This window comes from Sarcophilus harrisii, chromosome 2 (assembly GCF_902635505.1).
Source record: "Sarcophilus harrisii chromosome 2, mSarHar1.11, whole genome shotgun sequence".
NCBI lineage: Eukaryota > Metazoa > Chordata > Mammalia > Dasyuromorphia > Dasyuridae > Sarcophilus > Sarcophilus harrisii.
The window spans coordinates 114,813,452-114,825,959 of record NC_045427.1 but is presented as its reverse complement, the minus strand read 5'-3'; the positions used below and the strand labels follow the sequence as shown (position 1 = coordinate 114,825,959).

Here is a 12,508-nt window from a genome sequence, read left to right as displayed (position 1 = left end):
CAACTAGGATCTTTGCCAAGAAAACCTGCATCGTGCACAGACTGAACAGAAAAGTTGTGCCTGCCCTTCAGGACCTTGAAAAGATGTCAAAAGAAAGGAAGGTAAAAGACACATTACCCATTATGAAAGGAACTGTAAATGTGAGGCAGAGTCCAGTTGGAAAAGTCAGAGTGGAGGTCAAAGATGGTGCTTTTGATCTTTCTAAATGGGATGAATGTGTTAGGTGGGTTTTCAGGAGAGGAAAAAAAAAAAGCAACAGATGCTTGTTATCAGCAATAGTGGATTCTCCTAATCTGGTGAAAGGCATCTCCCTAAATTCCAGATTTTACTATTCTCTCCTTGATCATCTATAGTAATCCAGAATCCCAGAGCTGTAACTGATTCTCTCCCCCAAATTATATGGTATTTTTCATTATCCTTAAACTGTTCTTTGTCATCCCTGATCCGTGACCATTCAGCCTGTCAATATGAGACTCTCTATGGACTCTCTTTTACACAACCCACAACCGTTGTTGGATTTTTATTTTTTTTGTAATACTTGATTGAATTCACTTGTAAATTAATCTGATTCTGGAAGCTTATTTTGTAGGGAAGAGGAATTCATGTGTGATTAATTCAATTTCTCTTTTGTGATATTGGATTATTTAAACTATTTCATCTTCTGCTGATATGTATATTTTATATTTCTGTAAGTATTCATCTATTTTATCTATGCTATCAGTTTTGTTGGCATGTAAATTGGAAAAATAGTTTCACATTTTTATTTTTTTAAATTTTCATTTCAGTTGTTCTGAATTCTCAAAATTTTGTGGATGTGAGCAATTTGATTTTTCCCCTCTTTTAAAATCATATATAGCTAAACTATTTTATTGATATTTTTAAAAATAGCTTTCAGTTTTATCAGTTCAATTTTTTTTTACTTTAAATTTTGTTAATCTCTTTCTTAATTTTCAGAATTTCTACTTTGGTGTTTAGTTGAGGGCATTGATGTGCTACTTTTCTTAGTTTTGTTTTTGTTGTTGCTGCTACATGCTCAATTCATTAATTTGTTTCTTTTCTGTCTTATTGAAGAAAGCACTTAGAGATAAAACTTGTCCCCCAAGGACTGCTTTAGCTACATTTTATAAGTCTTGTATGTTTCATGCCTGAAAGGTCATCTCAAGTTTTGATCATTTGCCCTGTTTTACTATTCTTTTAGGCAAATGTACACACTGGACTTTCTCCCCAAAGCCTACACTATAAAATTGAACCTGAGGAAACAAAAGACCTGACCCAATTTGGAAGTCCTATTGAAAACATGTGCAAGGGTCTTCGTACATATCAAGCTCAGGAAGTTCAAGGTAAATATCTTTCCTCATGAATATTGCACTCCAATTCTTTTGCCATTCCTTGACCATCTTTTGCAATTATCATTAAAAATCGCTTAGTTACAGTACTAAGGACAGAATAGATACTCCATTCAATTTAGTGTAAATGTTTAAACTCCTATTATGTACTCTGTATTGTGACTAAACAGTTTCTGCCTATGGTTCCAAATACTATGTAAAGACCCTGATCTCAAGGAGATAATAGGAGTTAGAAGGATTAATAAATGATATACGCCACGTCAGAAAAAATAATTGTATCAAAGTGCCAGAAGAAAGAGGAGAGAAATTACTTCTAGATGAGAATATCATGGGAAGCCTCAAAGAGATGGTAGCATTTGAATGACTGATAAAGGATGAGTTAGATTTCAATTGTCTTTTATTAGAGGAGATCATTGTAGGAATGGATATCTATGAACTGTTAGGAAAATATGGTATATATTTGGGGATCTATAAGTAAGTTAATATGGTTGAAGTATAAAGAACATAAAAGGTAATAAAATAAAATAAAGCTCAAAAGATTGTTCAGAGGCAGATTATAGAAGAACTTGGGTTCAAATAATAGTCCAGTAGGAAAGATTGGGTCATTCTATAGATGGGAGGACAATAGTTGGAATGACATGGCTATAACACAATTTCTGCCCTAGGCCTAAAGTAAGTGTTAAACCAAGGTATTTAAGTGAAGGAAGCAATGCCAATTATACTGATTGATTCACTTTTACAAATAGATTAAAAGAAAGGGAAAAGCCAGATAAGAGCTGCCTGGGGATCCTGAGTTGGGCTGCTATAGGGGAGCTTTCTATGGGTGCTCTTTTTGTCTCTTTCTGCCTACTCTATTTTTCATCCTACCCTCTGAGAATAGCATTCAGGGAGTGTCTAGTGTTTGCTACCTGTTATTATACTATTTTTCCATCTCAGAGTTTGAAATACATATTATAGATACATTTGCATATCCCTCCATCCTTAGGGTATATGTATTATTGGGGAATTGTCTTATAAAGAAGTTCTCTGGCAGTTTCCAAAACTTTGTAACCAAACCCTAGGATGACATTCAAGATAGTTCAATCTGGTCTCAATTTTTACTATACAATGAAGAATTATAGTGAAGTTCCTTTGTAGTATATATTTTATTTTATTGGAGCAACCAACAGAATAACATTCAATTTGTAAAGATAGACCACGTACTTTGTTTTGATCTTTGCTTTAGGCTTAGCAAATAGGTATCAATCAATCAACATTTATTTAGTGCCATACTGTATAATGTACATATAGAATGGTATACGGTATATCTACCACTGTGCTATGTGCTGGGTATCTGGTTTTGTAGTCTGGGCTTGCTTTCTCATCTCTTGGATAGTATCTTATAGGGAACTCAGGTTGGGGCACTAAAGAACTTTGGGATTTTATTCAAAAGCTAATGGAAAACATTAAAACTTTTCAGAGGGTAGAATGATATGAGTAGATCTTTTCTGTTGAGTAGGTGATAGATGAACTACATAAAAGAGTAGCATGACTAAACACAGGGAGACCAATTAGGAGACTTTAAAAGTAGTTCATACAACAAATATCCTAGCTTGACTAGAATAGTGGCAGAGAGATTAGAAGGAGAAAAAAAGAATGAGATGATGATGAAGAATATGATGATGATGACTGAAAAAGTAAAATCCTGGCACAAAAAGGGGTGAGGGAGAATAGGATCAAGAGCACAGGGGGATAATGTAACTTCAGTCTAAACTAGGGTTACCTCATTCTTAGAGTAAACAGAGAAGAAAATGAGTATGTCTGAAAATATGGATAAGCTTGAGGCAGGGATGAGGAAATCAATCAATACTGAATGGTTGACTGAACAATCCAATCTTCTGCATAAAATAATGCTATCTATTTGCATGCATGAGTAAATGAATGAATCATACTGTCTTCTAATTTGGCTGATAATATGTCTTTTACCTATGAATATTTTAATTCATCTGTGGGTGAACATCCATGGATGAACAAAAGATGTCTTTAAATAAGAAAAATGGCCTCAATATAATATAGTTAGAATTATAACTGATGGGAACTGCTCTTGAAGCAAATTCAGTTGAGGGGATTAGAGGAGTCTGTTCAATAAGAGAAGAAAGCAAAGAAAGGAGGTGCTAGGTAACATGGTCACAAAAAAGCACAGAGAGCAGTGGAAAGAGATGGAAGAATGGTTGAGTGAGCTAATAGAAAGATGACGCCAGAAGTCCCTCTAGCACCTATGTCCCCTACCATGAAGCCTTGACTTAGACTTAGAGAACTGCCCAGTAATCACTAGGAGAAGTAAATATATATGGAATGCTGCCTTTCTCAGGAGTAAACCCATTCTGTTCCAGGCCAGTTCCATGAGATAGAATCTCTTTAGGTTTGAGCTGCTTATGGTTGTTATGGCACACTTCCAGACAACAGAAGTATTCTCAGGATTTTCACATCTATAACTTTTTACTGAGTTCAGAGAAAAGGTGGTTTTAGCATATTATACAATACCCAGAAAGAAACAGTCTTGTTAGAGATACTAATGTTGGCTTACCTATTGCTTTCTACACAGGACAAAGCTTCTATTTCCATAGTGGTTCATGCTTCAGGATTAATGTCCTCTGGCTTATGGGCATCTCCCTTTGTGGAGATGTAACAGCTTCATAAAGAAATCACTGAAGACCTGCCAGCCAAGATGTACTCCCTCAAACTCTTCAAATCTTAATATCACTTAAAAAGAATAAAAATGCTTTTTATTTCTCATCTTTCTTGTCCTGAATTATTTCCCTTTCTCTCTATTTATTTTCAAGTTGTTACCATTTAATATTGGAATCACTTCATTTTAAATTTCTAATGATTTTGGTTTGTGCTTCTTTATAGTCTATTGATTTAGAAATGGATGGGATTTTAGAGTCCATTTAATCTAATCCCCTCAGTTTATAGATGATGAAACTAAGGCCCAGAGAGGTTAAATTACTGACCTGAGATCACAGTAAATGACAAAAGTAGGATCTGAACCCAACTTTGGTTTCACACCAAGTGCTTTTTCCATTGTAACATGGGCCTTTCTATTTTAAGATACTTTGGGAGATTTCTTATCCTTAAGGTACATGTATTATTAAGGAAATGCCTTATAAAGAAATTCTCCAACCACTTCAAAAACTTTGAAGTCAACCCCCAAGATGATGTTCAAAACCATTTAATTTTATTCAAATTTTTACTGTACAATGAATAATGTTATAGTGAAGCCTTTGTGTAGCATACATTTATTTTATTGGACAAGTTAACAGAGTAAACATTTAATTTTTAAAAGTAGGCTAATACCAGACATTTGTAATGGTTTTATTTTTAATGGTTTAATGGGTCTACACTTTTAATGCATCTTTATTGGTTTTAATGGTATATGACCCAAACATTGAAAAAAAACCCAATGATTTTAAAGTAAAAATATGATGGATGGAAGTAATCTCTCAGAACATTAGCCTTTGTAAATAAAGGGAGGGAAAAAAAAAAGAAAACAAACAAAAAATAAGTAAAGGGGAAAATGAAAATTATTGTGAAGCAAAGTATAAATTATCTGTCAATCAACATTTATTAACCATCAACTATGTGCCAGGCACTATGCTGCATATGGGAATACAAAGAAAGGCAAAAATGCAGTCCTTATTCTCAGGGACTTCATATTCTAATGGGGGAGACAACATGCAAACAACAATATATAGACATGAAAACTACTGAAGAAACGGGACATAATTAACAAAGGGAAGACACTAGGATCAAGCATGTTTGGGGAAAGCTTCCTATAAAAGGTAGATTTTAGCTGGGACTTGAAGGAAAGCAGGAAGGTGAGAAAAGAAGAAAAAACACTTCAGACTCTCATTTTCAATACCACTGTCATTTAGAAAACAATTGTTGTGGGCAATATAGTGGAAAGAGTCAAAAGTATTGTGTTTCAAATCCTGGCTCCTAACTACAAGTGTGTCAGGGAAGATTCCACATCTATAAATGAGGGAGTTGGGCTGGTTGTTTCTGAAGTTCCCCTTTGTCCCTCTTTCCTCTATTCCAGTTCCTTAATACCAAGATCAGTTCTTGAATAATTTAGAATAAAAGAGATATGACTTTGCCTCCAGTGTCCAGTAAGATCTAAGGAGCAGTAACAGGACTGAAAGTCATTCTCTGAACTTTTGAATTCTTTCCAGGGCATTCTTCACAGTATTCCATGTGATTGTTGGGTATAAGTGAATGTTTTTACGAAGAGAATAGTCAGAAAGGTGCCCGTCCAATTTTTGAACTGATAATCATCTCAATTTAATCACGTTTCTTAAAAAAAGCTTCTTTTACTCAATCCTGGAGTCAGGAAAACCTGAATTCAAATCCAACCTCAGATCCTTACTAAGTGTTTGATTGACTCCGGGCAAGTCACCTAACTCTGTTTCAGTTTTCTCATCAGTAAAATGAGCTAGAGAAAGAAATGGCAAACTACTCAAGTATCTTTGCCAAGAAAACCCCAAATTGAGTCACAAAGAGTCAAACATGAGTGAAACAAATGAACAATAATTACAACCACCACCATTCTGGAAGAAACTGGGGTGGGAGATGGGGGAGGTAGATTATTACCATGTTAATCTGAATGACTAGAAGACTCGCCAACTAGAAGGCAACCAGGATGATGAAGGTATGGGAGACTACAACTATAGCTAATGATTTCAGTGTATGGCGGAAGTGACACACTCAAATAAAAAATGTCCATTCAAATAAAAGAAAAATTAAGGCAAGCTTAGTTGTGAAGGAAAAAATCCTAGGATAATACCCATCCATGGTGAAGAGATAGAAAACTGGACCATTACTTCAGGGATGGGGCAATTTAAGGCAGCTGCTGGAGAGCAAAGACAGGAAGTTAGTCAAAAAGTATTTATTAAGTACTTATTATGTGCCAGCCAATCTGTTAACCTTCTGGGAGTACTGATGAAAGCAAAAAAAAAAAGAAAATTTGATCTCAAGGAGCTTCTAGTAGAAGAAGCAGAAAAAGTTTGGGGGAGACTTACCCACATAAGGGGTGGAGAATGGTGGAAACAAAAGTCTGGAGAGTCAAGAGCAGAACCCTGAAAGAAATAAATGAGTTGTCAGGAATACAGGGAGCTCATATGAAGTTCAGCATAATGAAGAGAAAGTTAATTATCTATGCAAAGCCCTGATTATCTTACTTTAGTTACAGCTTTGCTAGAGACCACACTTTATAAGACTACTGAAAAGATTGTTTTAGACTGGTAGAGATAAGAATTAAGGGAAACTTGATTCCTGACTTTAAATATTTAAAGATATTTCATGTAGAAAAGGGATTTGACTTTTTCTTTCTTTCTTGGTTTAAAGGAGAAAACTAGTACTAGTGGATAGGAAAGGTAAATATTAATTCAATATAAAGAAAAAATTAAATATAGCTATTCAAAAGTGAAATTATCTGCTCTAGAAGCTCTCCATTATTATAGGGTTTCAAGGAGATATTGCCCAAGTACTCATTAGGAATATTATAAAGGGGATTTCTGGTCAGGTATGGGGTGGACTTGATAATCTCCAAGGTCCTTTCCAGGTTTGACTTTCTATCGAATGCTGCCTCACTGCCCATTCCTTCCTCAAATCCCATATTTATTGGCTTCCATCCCCTTCACTTTGTTGAAACTGTCAGGATTATCAATGACTCTCTGGTTGCCAAATCCAATGATTTCTCATTGGTCATTGTCTTTGGCCTCTATAATCCTCTCCATTGTATATCTTCTTTTTTGAAAATATTTGTTCTCTCGGCTTTGATGACACTATTTTCCAGACATAAATCTAATGACCTATTGTGCATCTTCAGATGGATTATGTCCCAATCAGCACTTCTAACTCTATGTGCCTAATCCAAACCAAATGAGACTGTAAAGCTTCAAGATGTCAGGGAACACATATTGCTTATTTTTTTTTTTTTTTGCATCTCTACCAGGCTAGTATTCTCCACAAAGGAAGCAACCAACTAATCAGCAAGTATTTACAAAGTGCCTTCTATGTGCCAAATATTTTGCCAAATTAGACAGTCTTCAACCTTAAGGGGATTTCATTCCATCACACTTACTGAAATTAAAATTTTTCTTTTCTCCCTAACTTCTCTCTTTTCATTAGTGGTCACACTATCTTCTCAGGTACTCATCATCAAAACTTTAGCTTTTCTGCTTTCCTTTGCTTCTTATCTTATTTTTCTTCCTTATTCTCTCCTTTCCTTTCTCAACATCTCTTTATCCTTGATTATTCCTAATTTTTATTCCAATTTTTAAACACACATACACAAATTTTATATTCTTGATATATATTATACATATTACTGATATTTTCTATGGACAGATCAGTTGCTTCTAGAAATGTGCTGGAGTTTGGAGTTAGACTGGATTTGGAGAACAAATTATTAAATTTTCAGTGCCACTATTTATACCTTAGAATTGACAAATGCTTTATATAAGAGTTTGATCAATTTTCTGATTGCCTAGACTTAAGAAAGTAATGGAGAAAATAGATCCAACTTTAAAATGTATCATGCATGCCTTTTTTCCTGGAGTGTTGGTTGTTAAACATTGACCAAAACATTCTTGGCCACTTTTTAATAAAGACTGGCTCCTTCCCTGCCCATCTCTTCATCTTACCACAGTATCTTCCTTTATGAAAATCAGTGGAGCAAAATTCTCTAATTCAATAATTTAATGGAATATGAAATATTTTGCTTTTATAGTTTACAATTTAATAAAAATAAAAAAGTTATGTCTAGGAGTCAGAAGTTTGTTTCAGTTCTAGAGCCAATGGGCAAGGCCCATCTTCCTGGAGTTTAGGTTTTTACTTTATAAAGTAAAGAGGGTTGGCTAAATTAAGGGCTTCATACTCAAATAGAAATATTCATAGATAACCCTGAGCCACATATTGATTTAGAAAAACACAAATTAACACTTTTTTCATTAAACCTCTTTCCATTTCATTTTAATCTGGTTCTGGAGGAGCTTTGATTTCACTTTTGGTCTGTGGGCTGCAAGTTTAACACTTTTGGGTTAGATCTAAATTTGAAATCATTCTCAGCTCTAAATTTTGTGATCCTTTAAGTCATATGACCTTTAGATCTTACTTTTCTTCACGTTTTCAATGTTTTCTTAATTTCATACCAAAGCTCAATGTATTTATTATCCAATACAATTTTAAAATGAATAGGGTAGGAGATAGGATTCACTATTGTTATTATTGTGTCACACATTTGAATAATTAATATCTTCATTCATCATCATCAGTTTAAGAAAAAAATGTATCAGCTGCCAGAATTCCCATAAGTAGCTAGGTGATACAGTGGATACAGTGGTACCTGTGTGACTGTGGACTACTCATTTAACCTATCTGCCTCAGTTTATTTATCTGTAAAATGTTGTTAAGTCATTTTCATTTGTGTCCAATTCTACATGAGCACATTTGGGGTTTTCTTGACAAAGATACTAGGTTCCCATTTCTTTCCCCAACTCATTTTACAGATGAGGAAACTGAGGCAAACAGGGTTAAGTAGCATGCCCAGGGTCTTATAACTGAAGCCAGATTTTAATTCAGGAAGACTTATCTTCCTACTCCAGACCTGGCACTCTTATCTACTATAATACCAAAATGCCCTACCAAAATGGGGATAATAGCAACCCATTTCCCAGAGTTGTGAGGATCAAATAAAATAAAATGTGTAAAGTACTCAGCATGCTATCTAGCACATAGAAAGTACTTAAGAAATGCTTATTACCTTTTTTGCACAAGAACTTGGGCAGCTTTGTTCCATGTGGCCATTCTGTTCAGGGTATCTCTGCTTCCTATCTTAGCTGAGCATTTAAGGAGTGCTCATTTCTTGGCTATACTTCCCACATTTCTCCACACCCTGGAGCTCCTCCCAGTAAATTAATATATTAATTGGTTACCTCAAGTATTTATTTAAGGCATCAATCACAGAATACTTGGAGCTATCCAAGTGCCATTTATTTATTTGATTTAGCCCTAAGAACTGTGAAACTCTTACATATTTACATATGTAGTATATACATATGTGTGTGTTTACACTTCTACCCAAAATGTGTAAATGCTTTCAGAAAGAGAATTTCATGACACCTGTTAAGATAATTACTGTTTTTTATTTTTGGGTTTTTTTTTAGTTCTTTAAGGGTTTCAAAGTTTTCCCCACAATGTTATTATGTTATAATAGGAGAAGTTACTATTTGATCCTATTTTATACAGGCCATCTCCAAAGACTTATGCAGTTTTAACTTTATTAGAGATTTATATTATTAGAGCACTAAGACTTTGGGGATACCCTCTCTGTGGGGAAATGAGATTTCACTAAATCTAAAGTGATTTAGGTAGGGTTACTTCAGCCACTTGGTTACTGATTTAAGGAAAAATGCAATTCTAATTTTGTGACTATTAAAAAGTTACTTCATCTCTCTGTATCCTCATGTGTTAAATGGGAACACTAATCTCTGTCATTTGTGACAAATGGGGTTGTTTTAAGAATCAAATAAGATCATGTATGTAACATGTTCTATAAAGTACTAAATATCAGCCCTCATTACATCAGCAGCTGTAAATACCCAAATGGAACTGTAATCTCATTGATCAGGGAGTTCCCTCTAATAATGCAGCGTAAACATCCCTGCCTATCCAGAGGCTCTTTTCTATGTCATTTCAAAAGCCTCCACAGGAGGATTTAGACATTGTGGAGATCTTTTTCTCTTTCTCCTGACATTATGGATGCATCAGTGGAAACCACCTGTCATCTACTCTCCATTGGGAATAGAAATTCATTCAGTATTTTCAAAGAGACAGCTAGAATTAGACAATGATCAATGTAAAGAGGATCCAAATTGAAGTTTTAAAGGGGAAGTTACTGTATGTTGGTACCCTCTTAGAAGTCATGGAATTCAACAGAACCTGTCCTGGACTAAGAAGAGGTTTTGTCCAGGCAAGAGAAGGACTAATCCTAGAGACTGCTTTACAATTCTCATTTTGGAAGTTGTTATGAAATGGAGGGCACCCTTAGAGCCTAGAGACAGTGATATTAGGTCTAGATAATCTACAATGAAGAAAAGGAAACAAGAATAAAAGGAAGGAAGGGAAGAAGAAAGGGAAGGAAGACAAGAAGGGAAGGGATGGAAGGAAGGAAAGAAATGAAGGAAGGGAAGAAGGGAAGGAAGGAAAGAATTCTTTATTAAGCATTTACTATGGGCCAAATACTGAATTGAGAGCTTTAAAAATGCTCTCATTTAATCCTCACAATAACTCTGTGAGATGCCTTTGATTATAGTTTTCATTTTATGGTTACCATTGAGGAAGTTGAAATAGAGGTTAAGTGACTTGACCAGGTTAACACAGTTCCTAAGTATCTGAGGTTGGATTGGAATTCAGATCTTTCTGATCCAGTTCTTGCATTTTAATCACTGATCATGAAGCTTCCACCTCTACAAATTAAAAATATTATAATAAAAGTACCACAGACAAAACTAAAGCATGGTGGAATTTCAATGATAGTGAAGAGAATTATCATTCATGTCCCAAGTAAGCCTTTGACTATGGTGTTTATTCAATGTAATGAAACTAGGACCTAGAGAAGTGATTTATCCAGTATCACATAGAAAGGGAATAGCAAGTATTGTAATATAGTTCCAATGACACAACATGAAAAGGCTTTTGTTTATTGTTGTTTAATCATTTCAGTGTGCTGTAGTGATGTAATCATACTGAAGTATTCAAGGGCTGGGACAATTGGGAACTCCCTCTCTGCTACAGCTCTGAGCTACAACTTTCAGCCATAGATACAAGAGAAGATGCCAGAGTCCAGACTCCATCTCTGATCAGCCACATGGACCTCCTTCCTCCTTCACTCCTCCACTAAGACCAAAGACTTGGGCTGATCCTGAGGTCCTCCCGAGAGCTAGTCTGGACATTACAATTTCAGGTCTATTAGATTTTATGTTGTTCATAAGCACACACATATTTCACATACATCCATCTTGTGGATGTGAAATCATCTTGCAAAAGTTTTTGTACATCTTTTGGTGTTTTGACCTTTGGGTAGAATCTCCACTTGCCATGATAAATAGACCTGGATTAGCTTGGGTGAAGCAAACAATTTTAGGGCCCCTTTTTCACACCAAGAAAGCTGTGTAGTCCTTTAAAAAGATTGCTAAAATACCCAGGGAGCTGGCAAATCCCATTGTTGCTTCAGTCCAGTGAGAAGATGACCCTATGGCCTGGGTCACAAGGATTGTGACTCTCATCATCACAAAGCTTTCTAAGGGTGAAGACTCATCCAGGCAGAGAGTTAAGTAGAAGTGCCTAGACTTGAATTCAGCAGGTCTTCTGACTCCAAGGACAATACTTTTTATGTTATTATTCTTTATTATACTATACGATTTCTCATGATTATCCCCTTCATTGGACAAAGGTTGTTGAATGGAGAGAGGCCACCAGATATGGGCAGAGAAAAAATGAGGAATCTAGTTGACCTGTCATTTGGAAGAACTAGTGGATATGTGCAAGTGAGGTATATATGTATGTGTGTGTGTGTGTGTGTGTGTGTGTACTCCTGGAATCCTTTTTGAAAAAAATATTTTTTTTATGCTGGACTTAAACAAAAACAGGAAATATTTCCACTTACACAATAGAACACAAAAAGGTTTCTCTATGAAACTATAAATTTCTACTTCATATAATTTGCTTTTTTTAAAAAAGTACATAACAACAAGTTCAAAATTTTTCTTTTTGTGTTTCTTTTTGAACTTTATTCGGCACCAAAAAAAAATTTCATTTTTGGGTATATCACTATTGCTAAGTTCCCTTCTGCACTTCATCCCACCCCCATTAAAAACTGAGAGAATGGGAAAAATTTTCCTTGTAACAAATAAGGGCTGTCCAGGAAAACAATCTACACAGTGTTCCTGTCCAAAAATGTCTCTTTTTGTACTTTGAGTCTACCACCTTTCTTCCAGAAAGTGGGAAACATGGATTATCAATGGCCAATGGAGAGACATGGTTGATTATCACATTGCTTGGAGTTCATGAGTCTTTCAAAGTTATTTTCTTTACACTGTTATAAAGAAAAACTGTACTGTTTC

At 35.1% G+C, this 12,508-nt stretch overlaps 1 protein-coding gene across 1 annotated transcript in view; it reads left to right on the top strand.

Moving 5' to 3' along the window:
• GKN1 (gastrokine 1) overlaps positions 1 to 4,083 on the top strand; it is a 10,338-nt gene extending 6,255 nt beyond the window's left edge. Inside the window, exons 3-5 of the mRNA XM_031949252.1 lie at positions 1 to 119; positions 1,211 to 1,340; positions 3,931 to 4,083. The exon at positions 1 to 119 is cut by the window's left edge and continues 10 nt beyond it. Coding sequence (XP_031805112.1) covers positions 1 to 119; positions 1,211 to 1,340; positions 3,931 to 4,025 — 344 coding nt within the window. The 3' untranslated portion in view covers positions 4,026 to 4,083. The remainder of the gene's footprint in view (positions 120 to 1,210; positions 1,341 to 3,930) is intronic.
• The last annotated feature ends 8,425 nt before the right edge of the window (positions 4,084 to 12,508 follow it).